Source organism: Squalius cephalus (assembly GCF_949319135.1).
Source record: "Squalius cephalus genome assembly, chromosome: 14".
In the NCBI taxonomy this organism is placed as follows: domain Eukaryota; kingdom Metazoa; phylum Chordata; class Actinopteri; order Cypriniformes; family Leuciscidae; genus Squalius; species Squalius cephalus.
In genome coordinates this window covers 31,523,647-31,546,834 of record NC_137135.1, presented here as the reverse complement: position 1 = coordinate 31,546,834, position 23,188 = coordinate 31,523,647, and the positions used below count along the sequence as shown (strand labels likewise).

Genomic DNA, 23,188 nt, shown 5'->3' with positions numbered 1-23,188 from the left:
TATATTGCCTTTTATATTTTAAGAAGTAGTATGTGATAGAGCGTGCAGTATGTGACATTTCAAACTTCACTGTTGTCACATGGCCTCACTAGGTTACATAACTCACTGATTGACATCCAGTTTTAATCTTGGAAATGTAATTATTATTTGCCGTTTTAAATCAAATTTTGTGTGAAAATGTCTTAATTCTTCTGATGTCTGATGTGTCAAAAAAGAAAACCTGTAATTAGCATAGTATAGTACACATACTGCAAAATATAGTATGACTATGTTGCAGTGTGTGTGTGTGTGTGTGTGTGGGAGGTAGATTTAAATTACTTTCTGCAGGTAGAGAATCATCCCCTTCAGCACGGCATAAAACTTCTTCCAGCCTCTGCGTCCTCTCGGGGCTGCAGAGAGACAGAATAAAAGAGAAAATGTGTGTGTGAGAGAGAGAGACAGAATAAAGGCACACTTCACTAATGAGCTCCTCTGTTGTTTGCTGCAACACAAGTCGAAGAAAGAAAATCTGTAAAGCAACTTCCCCGCTCACAAATGAACCCCACCTCTCTGTAAGATACAACCTAATTGATTTAATTAAAGCAGCTGCATTATTAAACAGAAGGAAATCTTGGCGGATCCCAAATAATGCTGATTTATTGCCTTTCTTGACATTAGCTCTGTTTCAAAACGTAGTGAGCTGCTCAGGCAGGAACCTACTAAGACAACATGCGAACCATCATGGAATTTCATAAGTGACCTATTTGTAATTTTCTACATGGAAAACGCCTCCACACAAACAATCCTCGGCACAAGAGATTCGGCTCGTTTTCAATAGAGTGTGTGTGCATGTATGAAATATTGTATACATTTATAAAAATATATATCTAATAAATACACACACACACACACACACACATACATATATATATATATATATATATATATATCGTTGCTGTTGGGCGGAAACCTTGTATCTCCATATTTCTTTTTCATTTTCCATGTTTTTTTTCTTCATAAATCATTACTATTGGTCACCCTTTACATCTGTCTGTGGATTTTGCAAATATTTAACCTATGAAAAGTATTATAAAAAAGCTTGAAACTAAACCTTGTAACTCCATTGGCTCCTCAAACTCACCTAACTCAAGAAACACTTTATATAAGGCTAATGTTTTATGTATTTGAGGAGCAGAGAAGAGTATCTTAGTCTAGCATTTGTCTTAAAGCCAATATGTCTTAAATAGCCTGCGCTCAATAACATGAGATTTTGGCCAAATGACAGAAAACTGATCGCCCACATAGCTACAGTAAACTTTATAATCTGTATGTTGCTGAAAATGTAATTTGATGCACTAATAAAAACATGTATGTCTGGAATTCTCTGAAATTTGCTGGTCAGAAACCTTGTAACTCAATTTTTAGCTTGATTTTGATGAAATGCTAATAATATAATGACACATTCAAGTATCTGACCATATTTAAAGCCACAATATTAACTTGGACAACATGGTGTTTAATTAATTTAAAAATACAGTGTTTTTTCCATTTCCTAAAAAAATGCATTACTGGAGATACGAGGTTTCCGCCCGACAGCGACGATACTCACACACACACACACACACACACACACACACACACACACACACACACACACACACACACATACATATATATATATATATATATATATATATATATATATATATATATTGTCTATATCTCATAAAATAAAATAAATATAAATGTTAGATGAAAAACTTAATAAAGTTAATAATTAGAAATGTTGCACTAACTAAAATAAATAAACTTAAGTTAAAATGCACATAACAAAATTAATCAACCTTAAACTAGAATTAAAATGAAAGTTTAAAATTAAAACTAATTTAAAATATGAATAAACACTAGTATATAGGTAATACTAAAATAACACTGAGCTTCTCACAATGCATTTTGGGATTGCCTTGTCTATTAGGGAATTTGCCTCGATAGGCAGCATACTAGGTTTTTTTTAACATGATTTACCTTTCTGTTTATTTATTTATTTGTCTGTTAAAGGATGCCTCCTATATTGATAGACACAGGAGAAAGGACAGGAAATGATGCAGAAACTAAGGGAAACAGGACCAGGAAATAAATTCAAAAGCCTGATTTTACAGAACAAACAAACGACACACTTACTGCGTTTGCCGTCCATGTCTGCATGGCTTTTGCGTGTCAGAACCCCGTGTTTGTACGTTGCAGCATTGAGTAAAAGTGGAATGGCGATGAAAGGGTTAATGCCGTCCGTTACCCTGACAACCCGCTTCCCCCCCGTCTCACACTGCTCCTCCACCAGCTCCGAAAGACTCTTCCTCAACTCCTCTTCCTCGCTGCAGAAACAGAACGCCATTAATGCACGTGTGCAGGTATTGCGCACATTACGCACAGATTAGCCCCAGAAGTCACATGATAATGTGAGCGCTCTTGACTCCTGGGGATGATATTGGATACTCACATCGCCCACTCCAGCTTCTCGTTCTTTATTGAGTTATAGAGCACCTAAACCAGGACAGAGACATATGAGACTGTTAATACCGTACATCTGAAACACCACAAATACACAAACACAGTCAGCCGGGCTTATGGGACAGAGCTCATGAAACAATATGCTCTTGAATCCAATTTAAACACAGATGCGTCTTTGTTGCATTCATAAATGCAATTACACCATGCACATTATGCAGTTACTGTGTTTAGAGTGTGTTTTAATGAAATCAGTCAGGTTTGGTGAGAAATCACACTTTATCAGTCGACATGCATGTGCTTCTCTGAAGGTATTTTTCTTTTCCTTACCCGCTGGTTGTCCACAATAATAAAATAATAGAAAATCCTAAATAATTACCTTGAGCAATTCTTTGGGAAAATCTTTGCCGTCGTCTAGGCCGTCCAGATTGCTGATGAACTGCTGGTAGGACATCTTCTTCCCAATATTCTGCAACGCAATAACACAATACAGTGTTACAACAATAATAACATGTGCCGATGCCAATTACTAACATAACATCATTGACAAAATCAACTGACCCTTCGCTAAGCTTCGCTAACACCCGATTGATTGGATATTAGTCTTCTAACTTTGGAAGGAATGAACTGTGACATTGCAAAGCTTTTTTTGTCTGCCATTTGTCTATAAATTAAATTGTTAAATTATGCAGTGACATAATTAAAAACTGGAGAGACTGTGAATCGAGATTGAGGAAGAATGCTTGAGGGCTGTTAAATCCACATCATGCTTTTCTCAAGATTTATTTAAAGATTTGAAAAAGGGGGAAAAAATGCTTATATCCTCACTGGGTACCTTGTGCATCACTATTATAAGTGCTCTGACAACATTTTACCATATTTTTGTACAATTCCTGTAAAATTGTTTAAACCTCCCCAAATCCTTCTTATACTTGCACTAAAAAAGAGTAAAAGCTTGTCTGAGAAATGAGACAATTGCCAAGAGATTTGTAATATTTTAAATATGGCACATTAATATAGCATTTAGAATAGTAGCCTATTTTGGCAGGATCTATGGTACAATGGCAATTTTTTGTAAATATACATCATCATATTAAAAACTGAGTGGTTACAAAACCAATGCAAATGTAACAATACAGAAAAAAAATCACAGAGAGAGATGGAAAAAATAACTATATTTAACTGGTGGATTTCACCAAGTACAACATGTTCCTGGATCAACGTCGTTGTTGATCCTGGAACTAAATTTCAATCAACCAATCAGATTTGAGTGACAGGTTTTCATTCACCTATCAAGTTATGGGTAGGGTAAGGACTACATTTTCGGACAGGAATACAAAATATGTTGATCCAGGACGGAACGTGTCGTACTTGGAAAAATCGCAGTGACCATATTTAACCACACTAGTCATTGCTAAGATAAATGCAGTTCACAAAGCTGTCAGCAGATGGCAGTATCAAACCAGCTCCACAAACATCACAACCAACGCACAATAATATCTCAGTCTGACTGACTCCCTCCTACCACAGATCTACTTTAGATGAGTAATATTCCACGAATGATGGATGAAAACATTCAGAAAACACATTAAAGCCGAAGCCATTGAGAGAAGACAAAAACACGAAGAAGAAAAGAGGAGGAGAAAGAGAAGAAAAGCACTTACCACCTGCCGCAGAGTGAGTTAGACAAAGTGAAAGAGAGACAGAAGAAGAAATGGAGAGACATAGAGAGACATGTTTAGGTCAAAGTCAGAGAGATCTGTAATATTACTGAGAGAAACAACAACGAGAGGCTTGTTAATGAAAATGACACTATGAAGCACACATGGTTAGGAAGAGATTTTCAGTTTATCTGCTGATAACATTCATTTTTGTCTTTTAAATAGCTTCATCTTCAAACATTACATATTTTTCTTCTCACAACACTTTCTGGAAACTTTGTTTCTGATTGGTCAATTGTGGCATTCTTTGTAATGACAGCTAGCCAAGTAATTACCGGCTATATGCATGACATCATGTTCCTGATCACTTTGTTGGAGTGAATACAGAATATAGAAATCTGAGACAGAACTGAAGACGGTCTGTTTCCAGATCAATCTAATGTGTTTCTAATCAAAGTGCAATCGCTACTAGATCCAGTTACTGCAGTAAAGCTTCCCTCATTTTACTGTACAATCCACAATCAAATTTCTGTCCATTATTTCCTCTTCCTGTATGCATTCATTATTAACCACAACATTTGGTTGATAAATGAGTCTAATAAACATGTTAATGTCAGACATGTTTGGATTCAACAACCTAGAGAAGAGCTGCATGTGTGAGTGTTGCTGAATACATACGTGACCATGCAGGTCTGTGTTAAGAAGCATAAGTGCACAGGTCAGTGTGTGAGCACCATCTATTAAAAAGAAATGGGGAAAAAAGTGTTAATAAAAAAAATCATACATTTTATAGAACAAATATATGAAACTATAAAGGCCAGTTCACACCAAGAACGATAACTATAGAGATAAGCGTCCACACCAGCAGATGATATCATTCTGTTTATTATAAGCATGTGCTGCAGTTTTGTGGTCTGCCACTTTAAATGCTTGAGCTCTATATAGCAGGATGGATTCTGATTGGCTGTCAATGTTTTTATCGTTCATCAGCTGGGAAAAAAATATTCTGAAAGTGTTTTTCTTTCTAATTTTCACATTAAAATGTTATTCACGCTTTTTTTTTTTTAAGAACTGACCACTGAAAGGTTCTTTGGGCAAACAAAAATGGTTCTTTAATATGACAATGTTGCGAAAACGCCATTTTGGAACCTTTATTTTTAGGAGTGTAGTGTATAGCACATCATTTGGGACACATTTTGCAAGCTTAGCAGCAAGCTAACATTAAACAAATGTTCCAAATAAGTCACTTATGAAATTCTTTGAAGGCCATCTTTGAAGGCAGCTGCCTATGTATAGGCAAAAGGCAGCTTACTAGGTTTTGGAACAGTTTTGTGTGTGCCACAATGTAGCATAAAAGTTCATTGAAAACCTTTTAATATATTATTGAGTACATCCATGATAAAATTCTAACTAAATCTACAGAAATCCACAATGCATTTGGAAGACTTGCCCTCTGACGTGAGAGTTTCTGGATTGCAGTGGCAAAAGCGTTTGGAGAAGTGCACCAGCACACGTTCTCTCTCCTGCGTCTCTCCCATCAGAGGAAACGCCTTTAAGAAGTTCCTGCAAGCAGAGTAAATGAAAAGAATCATGGTGCCGCACAAGAAAGAGTAGATATGCTAGTGCTTCCAAATACTATAGCCTGAATTTCTATTCTTTACTGTGTTTATTTGCTTACACTAATGCCTGCTATAGTAATGCAACGTGTACTTGCATTGTGTTACAAAGTGAAATCTGGCATTCAAGAACGCAACAATGAAAATGAGCTTGCATAATTACATTAGAAGAATTTGTGTTCATGTTAGGGCTGCACCATTTGTGGAAAAATCTAGTTGCGATATTGTTTTATGATTAAAATGCAAAAGGCATAAAATTGCCATACTAACATTTATGGCTGTCTTGAATTCTTCATTTTTAAATGTTAAACCATCAATCTTTTATTTTGGTGGAAAATCGCAGGAATCATTTAAAGCTTTTCTTTTTGTTGACAATTCTCATTACAGGTTTGGGAAGATGGTTGGTACATGTGTTGCCAAATACATGTTATAAGTGACCCAAACTAGTTTATGTGCTTGCATAGAGTATGATTTCGGGACTGAATTAGAGATCCCACTGACTGTCTGCAATGATTTTCGTTCTATTCAGAGAACTATTGTTAGTCCAGGACTGAAATATTCTTAACCACACTGTGTAACTGCACTTGGTTCTTCCTCTTCTTGCAGTGCAGGTATTTCAGTGATGGCGTGCTTAATTTTTTCCATTTTTAGGAGTATTTGTGGAACTGAGACATGATGAATATGTGACATGCATGAGTATTATTTTGAAATAAACTACTTCCCCTTATTACAGCCTAACTACTGTATAGAACTAATACATGGAAACTATGAAGCCACTACATTTGTGCAGTGTTTTTACAAAACTTTCTGTAAAACATCACTTTGAGGAATTGTAAAAGTGTGTCCTAATCATGCCCCGACATGAAAAAGCAATGTTTTGCTAGTTTGATTTATATTTTTGCATAGACCTGCACACTGAAACCTCATTGGTCCAAATTCCCACTCACCATAGCTGTATATAAAACATCAAATATGTTCAGTCTGGCTGCGTATTGTGTTGCTACTTTTGGCATTTTGCTTTCAGTAAGGAATGGAAAAGTATTTGCACTGTTTTAAATCAAGTCATAGACAATCTTGGTCGTATTTCATGGTTGAAATGTTCTCACCTCAGCGCTCTGTCTAATGACAACCCAGTGAAGTCAAAGAAGCTCAGGTACTCTGATGCCACCAACTGGCTGAATTCATTACTGCAGGAGAAACAGAAAGAGGGATTGTGGGTATGCGTTTCATTCTACTCCCTTTCCTATACAATACGCTCATTCATACACAAACACTCACTTCTTGCCCAGGTGTCGTGCCACGTCACAGCGCTTGAAGCCCTCCAGATAGAACAGTCGCTTGGCCAGTCGTTTGGCAGCATCTGTGTCGACGCGGCAGCCATTAGCGAGAGTATCTGTGCTGCCCCTTTCCAGCGTGTCCACGCTGCCCAACTCAGAGTCCGAGTCGCACAGCACATCTGTGAGGTTGGCATCACTGTGGAGACAAACATGGAAAAGAAAAAAACATCAATTCCCAGATGAAAAATCAAGCCAAATGAATGAACAACAATTCATTTTGTGATTCCAGAAGTTTCAAGAACTGTATGTTCTTCAATAAAATCAAGTTATTGATGGAAAAAAAAGAAATATGGTTTAATTTACACAGATGAGCCAAAAAATTATAAGCAGTCACAGGTAAAGCTAATGTCGTGATCATCACCTAACAAGGCCACATATTAAGGTCTGAGTGGATTGAATGACAAGCAAATGATCAGTTCTTGTAATCAACGTGTTGGATGCAGGAGAAATGGACGGGAATAAAGATCTGAGCAACTTTGACAAGGGCCAAATTGTCATGGCAAGGCAAACGGACCAGAGTATCTCTGAAATGGCAAGGTTTGTGTGTTGCTCCTGGTCAGCAGTAGGGCTCTGACTTTTGCACAAAAATCATATTCGAAGTTTGTTTGTTTATTAATATTAATATTTGAATATATTCAAATATTTATTAATAATATTTTGACGGAGATAGCATGGAGTCAATTCTGGCCTGCCTCGTCCTCCCCCTCCCTCCCTCCTCCTCCTCCTCCTCCTCCTCCTCCTCCTCCTCCTCCTCCTCCTCCTCCTCCTCCTCCTCCTCCTCCTCCTCCTCCTCCTCCTCCTCCTCCTCCTCCTCCTCCAGCTTGCCGGGATGTAGTATTGACAGGTGGGCTCTCATGTTGCTGGTCGTCGCGTGGTATGTGAGTTTGGTCCTACATATTTTACACATCACTTTGTCCTTATTCGTGATTTTTCCCTGTTTCTTCGGGAACCCAAAGTAGCGCCATACATTGCTTTTCAAATTGTCAGGAGTGTACATTTCGAACTCCTCGTCAGGCGTGGTTGTTGTAGGCGTTGGCGCAGCCGTTGTTTTGGTATACAAAATAGGTGCTAACCAGGACGCTAACGTCACCTACCGGAGGCCAGATGACCAATAATAGCCTTGCTAATGAGCTCGTGATTCACAACTTCACCAGGCGTGAAAAAGCCTCAGAATCTGAATTGAAAACAACGTTTACAAGCAAACACATTTACAAAAAAATAATGCCCATAACAGGTTTGAATATTAAAGGCTGCCTAATATTCGTTCAAATATCTTTTTTTTTTTTTTATATTCAAATTATATTCGAATAACGAAGTTCCGAGTCAAAGCCCTAGTCAGCAGTGGTGAGAATTTACCAACAGTGGTTTGAGGAGGAAGAAACACAAACCGGCGACAGGGTGTTGGACACACAAGGCTCATTGATGCACAAGGGCAAAGAAGGCTATCCCGTCTATCCCAGCCAATAGAAGGGCTACTGTGGTACAAGTCACAAACTTTTAGTGATGGTTATGGGAGGAATGTGTCACAACACACAGTGCATCTCTGCTGCGTATGGGGCTGAGTAGCTGCAGACAATCAGAGTGCCTATGATGACCCCTGTCCACCATCTAAAACGTTTACAATGGTCACGCGAGCATCGGAACTGGACCTTGGAGCAGTGGAAAAAGGTTCCTTGGTCCGATGAGTCACATGGACGGCCGTGTACGTGTGTGCCATTTACATGGGGAAATGATGACACCAGGATGCACTGTGAGATGACGACAAGTCAGTGGAGGGAGTGTGACGCTCTGGGCAATGTTCTGCTGGTAAACCCTGAGTCCAGCAATTCATGTGGACGTAAATTTGACACGTTCCACCAACCTAAATATTGTTGCAGACCAGGTAAACAATGGTGTTCCCTGGTGGAAGTGGCTCTATCTATAATGCACCCTGCCACACTGCACACATTGTTCAGGAATGGATTGAGGAACATGATGAAGAGTTTAAGGTGTTGATCTGGCCTCCAAACTCCCCAGATCTCAATCCAATTGAGCATCATTCTGTAGGATGTGCTGGAACCACAAGTCTCCACCTCGCAACCTACAGGATTTGAAGGATCTGCTGCTAACAACTTAGTGCCAGAAACCACAGGACACCTTCAGGACTCTTGTAGAGTCCATGCCTCGGCGGGTCAGTGGACAAACAGCATATTAGGCAGGTCATAATGTTTTGGCTCATCTGTGTGTATATATTAGGTCATTAGCTGGTCCAAGATGCTTTCAATGGTTAATTGGCTAGCTGTTTAGACCAAGGTCAACATGCCTGACCATCTTGGTTGAGATAGTGGACCAAATTGTTTTGTCCATCAGATTTGTTACACTAGTGTTTCTACTAAATCCTAAAAGAGATGTACGGAGATGATCTAATCCTAAAGTACAAAAAGCATCATACACGTGTACATTAGTGTTAAAATTTATGCTATTGAAGTAAGCACCTAATCCAAGCCCATTACAATCCTCCTGCAATTCATGCCACTGAATTGGCATTTAGCTCATGGGTAGCAAAGAGCATCTTGAGAGAAACACAATCTTTTTTTCCAGCCGAGAAACAGCACATCTAATTCAACTAATTAAAATCTTGATGTGTACAATTACTGCAATTGAGGCAATGGCTCATTAGGATATTCTTTAAATTAATCTGTAATTTGGGATGAGGAGTTTTCGCGTCGGCTGATGTCCCCTAGAGATGACAGGACCTGAGTGAGCCAGGCAGGCCATTACTGAAGTGACAGACGCCAAGCTTTACATATGATTTATTTATGAACTTCTGTCTGGTTATGGTACACAGCTCAATGTGCATAAGATAATGTGCCTTATAGGGTTTCATTGTAATCATAAACATATAGGGGATGTGCAAAACTGCGTATTTTCATTGGGTTGCTGGAATAAAAACTATAATTTAGGCTTTTGGGTTCACCTGACCCTGATCGGACATGTTTCTTATGGGACATTTATATAACATGCATTTTTCTGGTTAAAAATATCTAGACTCTGCGAAACATAATGGAACAGAATTCATCCTGAGAATTTTAAAAGCTGGGTTATTTATAACTTGACACTTTGACTTAAAAACACAAAGCTTGAGGTGGAACGCTAAAAAAAAAAAGAGACACGACAGGGCAAAAGACCTGCAAATGTGTGTGGTGGTAGTGGCGACGCTTTAAAGGGGATGAACTTAAATGCACAACGTCTCTGAGTGAGTTTTAAAATGCAAACGCTGCTCGCTTAAAGAACAAAAAATGACTAGTCGACCATTGCGGCTAAAATACACAATCTTTCATAAGTTACTTTAAAGAAATTAATATTTTATTCAGAAAGGACACATTAAATTTATCAAAAGTGTCAGCAAAGTAATTTATGTTACAAAAGATTTCTATTTCAAATAAATGCTGTTCTTTTTGAAAACTGAATCTTACAAAAACTTTATTATGGTTTCCTCAAAAATATCAACACGGATGATAATCAGAAATATTTCTTGAGCAGCAAATCAGCATATTAGAACGATTTCTGAAAGATCATGTAACACTTAAGACTGGAGTAATGAATGCTAAAAACATTCAGCGTTGCCATCACAGGAATACATTTTAAAATATGTTAAAATAGAAAACATACTTTGAATTGTAATAATATTTCACCATATTACAGTTTTTACTGACTCGATCAAATAAATGCATGCCCCTAAACTTTTGAATAGTGCAAAAAAATGATTGTGTCATCACTCTTGAGAGCAGACATGAAGAGAAACATACTGCAAATACAGATGGCATATGCTTACTGGACAGCAGTTTGCTCGATGCGTGTCTGTCCACTGCCTTCTGAATAAATTATGGCTGTCATTTTCATTGTGGACGAGTCAAATATTTTTTTGCATAATTTAATTAGCACAATTGCATTAGCTCCAAACTCGATAAGGAACGTTAATGTGTTGGTTGCCATGGCGCCAGCAGAACCCGGTGTTCCGGGAGAGAGAAAGAGGGTGTAATTTGTGTCCCTCCCAAGCAGATGGCCCCTTCATCAGCATTACCCACAATGCCCTAGAAAAAAAGCCCCGACAAATCTCACATAGCACAGAGCGAACAGTCACGCAGGCAGGGTTGCACAGGGTAAGTACTGTAATTCTAGGTGAGGAATAAAGTAACAGGCGCACTACGTCATGAGCAGTAGTTTAGGGTGATAACTGATTCCTGATTTCATTCAGAGACCACAAAGGCATTTCAGTAAGGCCGAATTTAACCAGGTCTAGAGCAGTTCAAAGAGAAAGTGGCTTGGATGTGCAAGGGATCCCGAAGGAATTTCTGAGCCCTTTTCCTCTCTCTGGATGTATACAGTTCTTGGAGGGAGAGCAGGGGAGCATCAGTAATCCTCTCAGCAGTCCGAACCGTCCATCTGATGTCTGATTTTGCAGCTAAGCCAAACGAGACAGTAATGGACGTGCAGAGGACAGACTTAATGACTTCAGAGTAGAACTGCATCAGCAGCACCTGTGCACCTTCAGCTGGCGAAGCAAGTTCAACCTCTGCTGGGCCTTTTTCAGTCATCTCCACTGTTTTGAGTGTGTTCAGCTCCATGTTATGACTGCACCAGACAGCCAGCTGTTCAACCTCCTGCCTATATGCAGACTCTTCACCATTGTGTATGAGATCGATGACTGTGGTCGAATTTCAGAACTTACAGAAATTGCTCGATAAGCAAACTGCAGGGGGTCCAGCAAGGGTCCTGTGATGTCCTTCAGGGAGACCAACACCAGTCTTTCAAATGACTTCATGACCACAGATGTGGGAGCGACAGGTCTGTAGTCATTAAGTCCAGTGATTTGGGGTGTTTTTGGGATGGGGATCATGGTTGAGCGTTTGAAGCAGAAAGGGACTTTGCACAGCAACTTTCCTGCTTCAAATGCTCCACCATCATCCCCATTCAAAAAAATATCCCCCAATAAAAAAGATAATTGATCATTTAGTGGAAAACTTTAGTACACTAAAAATCATACTAGTAAATAAAACAAATAGTTACTGGTAAGTTTTGAGAAATGGGCTTAAAAACACGGAAGAATAAGAAATGGCTGGGGATACACTCTTAGAAAAGAAAGGCTCTTTATTGCAATAAATGGTTCCATGAAGAACCTTTAAATCTATGTAACATTTTCATTGCACAAAAGATTCTTTTCAGTGGAAAAAAGGTTCTTTAGAATTTTAAAATATTCTCCACACTAAGAATAAAAAGGTTTCTTTTAAGATCTGTTAACTGGAAGGTTCTTTAAGGAACCAAAAATGGTTATTTAATGGCATCACAGCAAAAACCTCCTTTTGGAACCTTGTACACACATGGTATCCGCTAAATTATTGATCACATGATTGATTGATCTGTGTTGTTAAATTTATCCATCAGTAAAGTATGAAGACATGAGGAAAGATCATCTGAGTTCAGGTTTTACAATCGTCTCCTTCCCTCTTCCTGTGAGTCAAAACACTAACTGAATCATCACAAATATGACTCACACCTACTGTATGTGAGCACCGGCGTCTGCTCAGAGACAGGTGTGAATTAAATCGGCAGACTCCCATGACTGCTTCAACGCTCCTGACATACACTTTCAGCAATCAGGTGTCAAAACAGCTGGCCGTTTGTATTTTAGTCCTGTGTACATAATGGCTGAACAAACCCCATCGGAAAGCAATACGTCTCCATCTGCCACAGGACCGCTGTGATCAATAATAATGATAGATTGCACAGTTATAGAATTATTGATTTTTTAAAAGAACTTAAGTATTGCCAATGACGTATAAGATTACAGGGGCAGCTGAGCTATCATAGCTAACATGAAAATAAATGTTTGTATGACATTTAAGTAAATAATTTACTTTTATTTAAAAAAAAAAAAAAAATTTGGAAATGGTTGGAAAATGGTAATGATTAAGTACCAGTGTATATGTGACATTGGTGGCTAAGATGGAATATATCAAAGTACCACATCATTTCATCCGATTTCATCAGTGTACCACCAGAGCATTCTGTAAGGGTTTTTCAATTCCTAGACACTACAAAGAACTTCCACATTTCGCTAGTTAAAAATAAATGACAGCCTGATGCCCTGCTAACACCAGCTCTAAACATTATAAGTGACTATGGCAGGGCTTAATGTGGCAGCACTGATATACAGTGATCCTACAGGAACCCAGCAGCCGTGTCTCTGTATGGACCTGTGCGGCTGCTGAGCCAGGCAGGAGATTAAACATGAGACTGCTTGTCTATGACTCACATGCCAGCGTCTCTCTCTCTACCCACTCTGATGCCGTCGGAGAGGGTGTGTTGGACGACCAGAGTGAGGTGTGAAGGAGTTGCTGCCTCCTTGTCAGTCAGCCAAAAACACAAATTCCCCTTTATATGTGTTCTCTAACTGAAATACATTAAATCAGCATGTTTGGACAGAAATGCATCACGCATCAGAACGTAAAATGAAAACATTTTGGTTACAAAGGGATTTAGGTTACCAAACACTCTCTCACACTATAAGGACCCTCAGGCTATGTATTTATCGAAAACCATTAGATGATGGAAGAGATGAGAGTTTAATATCTAAGTTTGGGGGAGACCGGGACTAGTTGTTGTCACACAGGGAATGCTTTTTATTATCAATGATTTTGTATGTCGGCATCAAATATCTAGCTCAAAACTGCTTTAAATTGCAATACTGTGTGTCAATTCTTTCCTCTATAAACTAAAAGTCCAATGTCATCATATTTTTACATAAGTTGTACAAGTGTACAATAAAACCACACTGGCATACATTCAGACAGACTCAACTGTATAATGAAAGCATGTACAAAATGTCTGTCCCATAAATCGCAGGTTAAGGCAGGTCATCACATTTTTATTCGGACAAGTTGTTACGGGTTTTACAAGTTGAAATGTTAAGCAAATTATTCATTATAATATTTTTTGACCAAAACAATACTGATGTAGGTCTATTTGTATGGTCAAATCCTAAATTTTAGCAATTGTTTTACCATTGTTGTTAAAACACCTCTAATATAGGCTAATGGCAGGTCCCACACATGGGGGCATCTTGTCACAAAAAGTCAACATGTTAAATGAACTGTACTTTTTTCCTGGACAATAATAGTTGAGATGTTGGTGAAAAAGGAAAACTGACTTTTAAAAAAACTACACTGAGAAATACTGACTAAATACTGAGTAAAAATATGTAACAACTAGTCCCGGTCACCCTATATTGCAAGTGTGCCATAGCCAGAGAAAAAACAACCATTAGATGTGTCCACAAAAGACCAAAGGGCAAGATGTCCCAAACCAGAAAACTGTATAAAGTCCAAACATAGTCCCAAAGTCTCTGTGTATTTAGATTACATAATTAAAGAAAAGCCCAGGACTTTTAACTTCAGTAGGCTACCGCCAACAAATAAACTCATTTATCAGACCAAAAAGAATACAACTTCCACTTCATGACAGAAGTTAAGAGGAAGTTCATAAGTCTGTTGCAGGTCTTTTAAAGTGAAATTCGCTATGTATAAGTAACAAAAGCTAGAGAAGAACTTACAGAAGTCCCAGAAGAAAGTCGAAATGCACCTCATATTCATCTTTCCACATCTTTCACTGGAGATCAGGCATCAATCCCGCGCGGAGCGAGAAAAATCCCTTCAACTCCATTCGCCTTCGGGCGCTTTGCGCATTGAGTAATCAGGTTTTTCCCAAATGGAAAAAGATTTCGACGCAGCTGCTGCTAAAAGGGGCGTTCTGGAGACGTGGGTCGCCGCATGCCGTTTATATTCTTCGATAAATAAAGGTTTTTACGCGACTAATTCAAAGTGAATCTGCGCGCGCGTTTGGCTCCGGCGTAAACGGCTTCCCAGTGTGAAGTTCCTCAAAGTCGGACACAAGGGAAGGGGGCGGAGAGAGTCGCTCTGGATGGATTGAATTACTCAATGAGTCCTGCCCGAGCCACATTTCCATATTTCCGATGCTGAAGTAGTGATCTGGACCCGAGCCCGGGAGCACCAGGCCGCGAGCGCGAGCGCGTCTATTATTAGAGTTCTGCCTCTCTTCATCCCTCACGCTCACTGATGGCAAAATGTTAACATGTATTCTTCAAAACATAACAAAAAGCAACAAAAACGAATAAAATAATAACAAATAGTTTCATACAAGAAATATTGCAACAGTTATAGCAGCCATTTCGTTAGGCTATTACTCGGAACAATATTATTCTTCCTTTGACTGCATGGTTTATGATAAATTAAAATGCCAACTTTGTTACAGAAATCTGACTAGTAAAAGTTAAAAACTGTTTGCAACTTATAACAAATTAATAGGCCTACTAGTCAGAAGCAAATCGTTTTTTCAAAATGTTCAATTTGTTACACTGACTAAAAAACAAGTAAAATACTCAAATGGTAGCTAAATAACTCATAAACTTTAAAACAGTTTTGAAAAATAAATTTAAAAGCAGTTTGGCATGCTGAGAGATCCCTGTTAGTTTACTTGGAAACTAAATTATGAATGTACTCCAGAGACTTGCTTAAACACATGAAAAATATTAATTATTCCAAGTCAAAAACATACTAAAGCACACAGACTTTGAGCTCACAACAAACTGGATCATGCAATGTGCAACAACATTTCCATTCAGCAGTGACTAACATTCAGACTGGCAGAATGGATACAGATAACGTCCAACACACTCACACACAGACCACTTTATGACAAAATGCTCCTCCATCCGTAACCCTTTTTATCTTTTCAAATTTGCAGTTATCTCTTGAAGATCAGGATGTGAGGCCAAGCGCTGATGTATGAGACAGTAAAGGGCCTTGTTAGTGTGTGAGTGTAGTCTGCTATCTGTGGTATGGGCATGCTTCAGTAACCTGCAGTCACAACATGTTTGTCCCCTCATCAACAAACATCAGATCATTCAGCTGAATGACCATCATAATTGTTTACAATGATCATCAAAGCTGACGCCGGGCCACCATCAAAACTAATAATCATCCTTCTCTCGCTCACTCCCTGTCTCTCTAAACTTGATAACTAAAGGTCACATATTAGCTCCAGATTCAGAATCTTCACTCGTTGTTTCTCAGAACCTTTCTAGCTTTCTATGAGTAAACTAAATGCATTTTAATTTCTATATTTTTTTGGATCACTTAGGCTACTTATCTTAGGCTACCTCACCTTTTGAAACTTGGTGGTATGCAAATATTTCTGGCTCTCTTTTATCACACACACACACACGCATGCGCACACACACATTTACAAACTTTTATGTTAGTTGCGATTAATCACGATTACTCGACTTAATAGCACTAATAATTATTTATTAAGATTTTTAATTCGCTTTATAGTCATTTTTTGTTTTAATTTTTGTTTAAGCTTTAGTCATTTTGTTATGTGCATTTGCCATTTTTACTATTTTCTATATAGCTTACATTTTTATTTCAAAACGTCTAATTCTTATTAAAGTTTTCTTAATCTAATATTTATATTTGATTTTAGGTTTATTTCAATTACTGAAAATGATTTTTAATAGTTTTCATTTTACTTAGCAATAACAACACCGACTGTTTAGACTATAAGATTTATTATTTCTTCCCGTCACAAGGTATCATGGCTGCCAACTTGAAAATGAACAATAAATATTCATGACATGCACATGGCTTTTTTCATTTCATAGCCAAACATAATGGCATCTGAAACAGTTATGATTACGATTCCTCTGACTTTAATGGGAAGGAAATGAAGAGACTGGACCTATTGAAAGTTCGCTGGAATACCCCTGATCTAGGCTAAACTACAATTTAACTGTAGCATTCATAATCCTTCCCAGGGCACTTAAAAGCTCCAAAACGACAAAAAAAAAAAGCATATCATAAAAGTCATTCATATGACTTGTGCAAGAGCCTCCAGAAGCCATACGATAGTTTTGTGTAAGAAAAAGACTAAAATGTAAGTAATTCACCGAAAATCAAGACATCTGCTCTAGTACATTTATAAATGTATGGTGCGCCATTGTGTCTTTTTTTAAAGCTTGACAGCCCCAGTCCTCATTTTCTCTCATTATAATTAATAGAAGCCAGGATATTCTTTAAAAAAAAAAACACCTTTTGTGCTGCACAGAAGAAAGTAAGTCTTCTAGGGACGTCATATGGAACAACAAGAGAGTGATAAATGATGACATTTTTATATTCGTCTGAACTATTCCTTTATACATTTCTTCTCCATTCGTGCAGTCACTTTAAGCTGCTGAGCAACTCACAGCAGTACTGAAGTGTCAGACAGAGACATGATGAAGCTAAATATAGACTGGGTTTAAACCCAGTAAAGACAGACTTCTCTGTGAGACAGACCTGCGAGGATTTAACAGCATGGCACAGTGCGAATGACAAAGACCTCTCATGATTTATTCTGACACGCATATGTGTGGACACACATACACACACATCCTTAGTAATAACATTTTCTCTCTCTCCCTATCATCCGTTGCTGATGTCTCCACGGCACAAGAGATTATTCTCTCTACGGATGAGCTTTACTTCTGCACTTCTAATGGCTCAGCAGAGTCTCACAGTCAGCTCAGTTTCATCTCAACTCATCTGTGCTCCGGGAGCTTTGCAGTTCTGCTAGCAGGTCCACACATGGAGCTAAAGAGGCTTTCTGCTCTAGCCAGCTCTTTCCTAGCTCGCAAGCTATCTGACCTGCAGAGGTTTTATGACTTATGCTCCATAAAGTTTGCAGCTAAGAGAAGTAATAGATTTATACTCTGCTAATGCTTAAATGGTCAATGATTATTGAAAAGACTGCTGCCTACTACCCACAAAGCAAAATACATAAATAAATTAAATGGAAATAAAGAAGATAATAATACATTTATTGAGGTTTATGCTTTAGGTCAGGGGTGCCCAATCCTGCTCCTGCCGATCGACTGTCCTGGACAGTTCATCTCCAACCCTAATCAAACACGCCTGCCTTTAATTTTCAAGTGATCCTGAAGACCTTAATTGGTTGCTTCAGGCGTGTTTGATAAGGGTTGGAGATGAACTGTTCAGGACAGTCGATCGGCAGGAGCAGGATTGGGCACCCCTGCTTTAGGTCAACATAAAACCGCAACACACCTTATAACTAGCCAGCCCAATTTGTTCCAAAGGGAGGATCATTATTGCATTTCGATACAGTGTTATGAAGACAAATATTTTTTATTTGAAATATTTTTGCACCAATGAATTGTGCCGGAGAAGACCAGGAACATGCATTAACAAATAAACAGGTCCATTTTGATTTCATGTTGACTGTAAGACAAGTAAAAAAAAAAAAAAAAAAAAAAAAAAAAGATATATATATATATATATATATATATATATATATATATATATATATATATATATATATATATATATATATATATATATATAAAACATGACAAATTTAGCAGATTTGAAAGTACATTTTGTCCATTAATATATACACTCACCAGCCACTTTATTGGGTATACCTTGCTAGTACTGGGTTGGATTCTTATTGGCATATATTCAAAAAAGGTGATGGAAACATTTTTGTCCATATTGTCATGATAGCATCAGTTGCTGCAGATCTGTCGGCTGCACATCCATGATGTGAATCTCCCGTTCCACCACATCCCAAAGCTGCTCTACTGGATTGAGATCTGGTGACTGTGGAGGCCATTTGAGTTTAGTCATTGTCATGTTATCCTGCTGGATGTAGACATCAGAAGATGGGTACGCTATGGTCATAAAGGGATGGACATGGTCAGCAACAATACTGGTGTTTAAATGATGCTCAATTGGTACTAAGGGCCTCAAAGTGTGCCAAGAAAATATCTCCACACCATTACACCACCAGCAGCCTGAACCGTTGATACAAGGCAGGATGAATCCATCCATTCATGTTGTTTACGCCAAATTCTGACCCTGCCATCTGAATGTCACAGCAGAAACCAGACTCGTCAGACCAGGCAATGTTTTTCCAATCATCATTATCCAGTTTTGGTGAGCCTGTGTGAATTGCCTCAGTTTGCTGTTCTTAGCTGACAGTGGCACCGGTGTGTTCTTCTGCTGCTGTTGTTCATCTGCTTCAAGGTATGACGTGTTGAGCGTTCAGAGATGCTCTTCTGCAGACCTCGGTTGTAACGAGTGGTTGTTTGAGTTACTGTTGCCTTTCTATCAGCTTGAACCAGTCTGGTCATTCTCCTCTGACCTCTGGCATACACAAGGCATTTTCACCCACAGAACTGCTGCTCTCTGGGTATTTTCTCTTTTTCGGACCATTCTCTGTAAACCCTAGAGATGGTTATGCGTGAAAATCCCAGTGGATCAGCAGTTTCTGAAATACTCATACCAGCCCGTCTGGCACCAACAACCATGCCATGTTCAAAGTCATTTAAATCACCTTTCTTCCCGATTCTGATGCTCAGTTTGAACTTCAGCATATCGTCTTGACCATGTCTACATGCCTAAATGCACTGAGCTGCTGCCATGTGATTGGCTGATTAAATTTGCGAGCAGTTGAAGAGGTGTAATAAAGTGGCCGGTGAGTGTGTGTGTGTGTGGATGTATGTATAAGTCTTAATTTGTTACATTAATAAATAAATAAATATCTTATGCATGTTCACTTCTTAGGTAATTTATTCCTGTTTGGGTGTTTAGATACTGGAAAACAAGACAAAGTTAGTGATTAAGAGAGCGATTTTTGCAGTGTATGGATTAAAACTTAGCTTGATATTTCACCAATAGCAGATCTATATTTCATGCTGGCTAAAGGCAAATTTCAGAAAGGGTATAACAGTCAGAGTACAAACGAAATTATAAAGGAATGGTCAATACCTGCAAGAGTAATTGAGTAAATAATATTGATTTCACACAAGCAGAATACCTAAAGAAAAGAGCTGTGCGGTTGGAGAAAAACAAAGGATTTCAACAGTAATCCGTTCTCTTTGTTGTAAGTATGCAAGTGTGTGTGTGTTTGTGCAATGTTTATCTCATCCAGTGTGTAGATGTCTAGATGTCAGAGAGAGAGAGAGAGAGAGAGAGAGAGAGAGAGATATTGTGTGTGTGTGTGTGTGTGTTTGTGTGTGTGTGTGTGTGTGTGTGTGTGTGTGTGTGTGTGTGTGTGTGTGTGTGTGTGTGTGTGTAGCTCTCATGCATCCTGTAGGGATAATCATCAGCTAGACAGCACTCACCCGCTGCTCCTACACACACAACCAGGATGGAGCGGAAGCAGACAGGAAGTTTGTTTGTGTGTGTGTGTGTGTGTGTGTGTGTGTGTGTGTGTGTGTCAGCGAAAGATAAAGAAGGAGATTATAAGTGTCTGATAAAGAAGTAATAAATGAGCTTTAGAAAGGTGTGGGGGTGGTGAAAGAGGCAGGGTCGGGACTCAATTGTTTCTGTGCCTATGTCACCAAATGGGTGAAAAACACAAGCTGAAGGATTTGTGGACTCACTTGCATTTCCTCTCCAGTGCACTCTAAGCATTATCCTAGTTTTAGGGGCAAACAGGGTTTTACGGCTTTTAGTCAACAACGAGTTTTAATCATCTGTGTAACTACATATTCAGGATTAGAAGGACTGAATAAAATTATTTAAGAATTGAAAACTCAGTTGAAAAATCAGTTGACTGCTAATCTGAATATTGAGGTGTACATGTGCCCTTCAGTGTCTATGGTGGTTATGGTCACGGTAGTCTCGTGTAGACTGATGGCAGAAGGTCTGGACTCCATAGCAGCCAAGGACCACCCAGAGGCCGTCTGACCGACATGTAAAGCAACCAATCACTAGTTTTGTTTTTTGTTCTGTGTCATGTTTAGTGTAGGGGTGTGAACATGTAAAGTCGATGTCCCTACAATAACAGACCAGTGTGCATCTCATAAATGATTAATTCAAGAACGTTGTGTAACGGCAAGAATGGTGGCGCAAACTTCACATACTTTTGAAAATTCAGCGTTTATTTGACTCTAATATTTATTTATTTATTTGTCTCAGACCTAAACCAGACAGACCATTAAAGAATACAACACAAACGTCTCCTGGAAATCCTGTAGAATTCAACCAATCAATGACGACTTTTTTTGTGATCAATGTTCATTTTGTGTGCCTTATGCATTAGACATTCAGCCAACAGTCCATGGGCAGGACGTCTGAGGCCGAGACTATGGTCACGGTAGTGAGGCCTGAAATGCTAGTAAACACTTAAAAGTGTAAAACAGATATTGATCAATCGTGCCATTTTTTTGTCCAATAAAATGCTCTCTTGAATGTCCCCTCCCTTTAAATAGCAATGGCAAGCAGTAAATCAGCAAGCTAAATGCTATTGTCTATTTAAATAAGAACACCAACTTACTGTTTCAAAAGATCACATATTTCATCCACGGTATATAAATCCCTGAAAGGATTTATATACCGTGGATGAAATATGTGATCTTTTCCATTCAGTGGAATTCAGTTTGTTTGTTTGCTTGATTTACTTTGAGTTATATAAAATTCTTTGATTTTCAATTAATTATATTTCAAATTTGAATTGCAATTCTGCATGCTTTTAGCTACCTCAATTCAAATAATGTGAACTAATCATCAAACCAGACTGTGCTTTAAGTTACTCCCTAGCTAGCATTATGCTCATGAGGTTTTGTGTATTAGCTAATTACCAGCATATGTTCTTTTCCTTCTGTTAGCTGTTGTAGACATCGCACAGCACTCATTCGCTGCGATGAGTTTATCAACCACATTTAAGCACTATATGCAACTCCAAAGAACTGCTAATGAAGAACACATGGGGCTAGTGTAGCGTTACCAGTCTTTGGTAGACCACAGGCTAATAAAGTTAGCCGCTAATGCTAAGAGAAGGAGTTAAAGAGTTTTAATGAATAGAGTGCAATATAGAGGTCAACTGGACACGAAAGCTACATCAAATGTAGCTTTTGACCCTGTCAGTGAACGAAAACCAACTGCATTGATACAGAAGGACTCAAATTGACGTGTTGCCAAGTGGCACTTGGAAAAAGCACAGTGTGACTGAAAACTAGAGCAAGGCTCCCGTCGTGAAAGAGGAAAGCCAAAGGCGATGATGTCACTCCCTAAAAACAATGCCTCATTCAGGCAGACTGGGGGGCAGGAAGCTGCTAGTCATTTAAAACTGGGGAGGAAAAAAAAAACGACAACATCTGCTGCTGCGTCCAGTCCAGATGGATGCAGAGAGAGAGAGACGGCAGCTATATTAGACAATCCTTCACTGGCTCCCAGAGGTGGAAATCTTTCCTCTTGGATACTGGCTCAGATCCGTGAAATATAAAGAAGTTTCCAGTCTGCTAGGTCGCAGTGTGATACTCTCTTCAAAACAGACATGATAGGCTACCCTTCTAAATGGCTCATTGGAAAAATGTGCCTATGACGACATTTCTGCAATATGATATTACGATGCTGCTTGCACGTTTCACCACACTTTCCAAAGTTTTATCTGAAACAGATGTATCTGGAGTGAATTGTCAATATTTTATTATGTTGGTTGTTGTACGTATCGCGGCAGTTTGGAAATTAAATTTATAGTGAGTGGCATCAAAATATATATGCTCTGTTGCGTTTGAAAACAACTTACTGCCTACACTAACCCTACACTAAACCTAATAAATAAGAACATAAGAAAACGTGACATAAAATTGCATACTATGCCATTTTAGCTTGCTCTTTTATCGTAAACTGCATTTCACGGGTTTCTAAGCTCTTTATGGGCAACAGAGCAAGTTTACTACATCAGAAAAGCCAAACATATGGACCTGGTTACGCGATGTCAAAATGTATTAGTTTAACAAATCATGCACTAAGGGCCAGATTTACTAAACGGGGCAAATTAGCATGAGAGCGCAATTCCAAAAAAGTGCAGATGGGAGTCCATTCCATAATGACCAACGCAATCTACCAAGAGCAGGGCAAATCTGCATCTGGTTTAAGAAATGCTTTTTTGGGGTGGCAAAAACCAGAAAATGTACTAGCGCAAACCTTAGTAAATCAACTTGCATCTGAAAGGGAAACAAAAAAAA

General features: G+C 38.6%; 1 protein-coding gene across 2 annotated transcripts in view; it reads right to left on the bottom strand.

The window, feature by feature from the left end:
• The window catches only part of psd2 (pleckstrin and Sec7 domain containing 2), a 41,524-nt gene that overhangs the window by 6,577 nt on the left and 11,759 nt on the right, over positions 1-23,188 (bottom strand). For both annotated transcript variants that reach the window (XM_079891999.1, XM_079892000.1), the window contains exons 4-11: positions 7,040-7,234; positions 6,868-6,948; positions 5,596-5,708; positions 4,824-4,882; positions 2,864-2,953; positions 2,477-2,520; positions 2,161-2,351; positions 319-389 (exon numbers count right to left, since the gene is read on the bottom strand). In XM_079891999.1, coding sequence (XP_079748125.1) covers positions 319-389; positions 2,161-2,351; positions 2,477-2,520; positions 2,864-2,953; positions 4,824-4,882; positions 5,596-5,708; positions 6,868-6,948; positions 7,040-7,234 — 844 coding nt within the window. The remainder of the gene's footprint in view (positions 1-318; positions 390-2,160; positions 2,352-2,476; positions 2,521-2,863; positions 2,954-4,823; positions 4,883-5,595; positions 5,709-6,867; positions 6,949-7,039; positions 7,235-23,188) is intronic.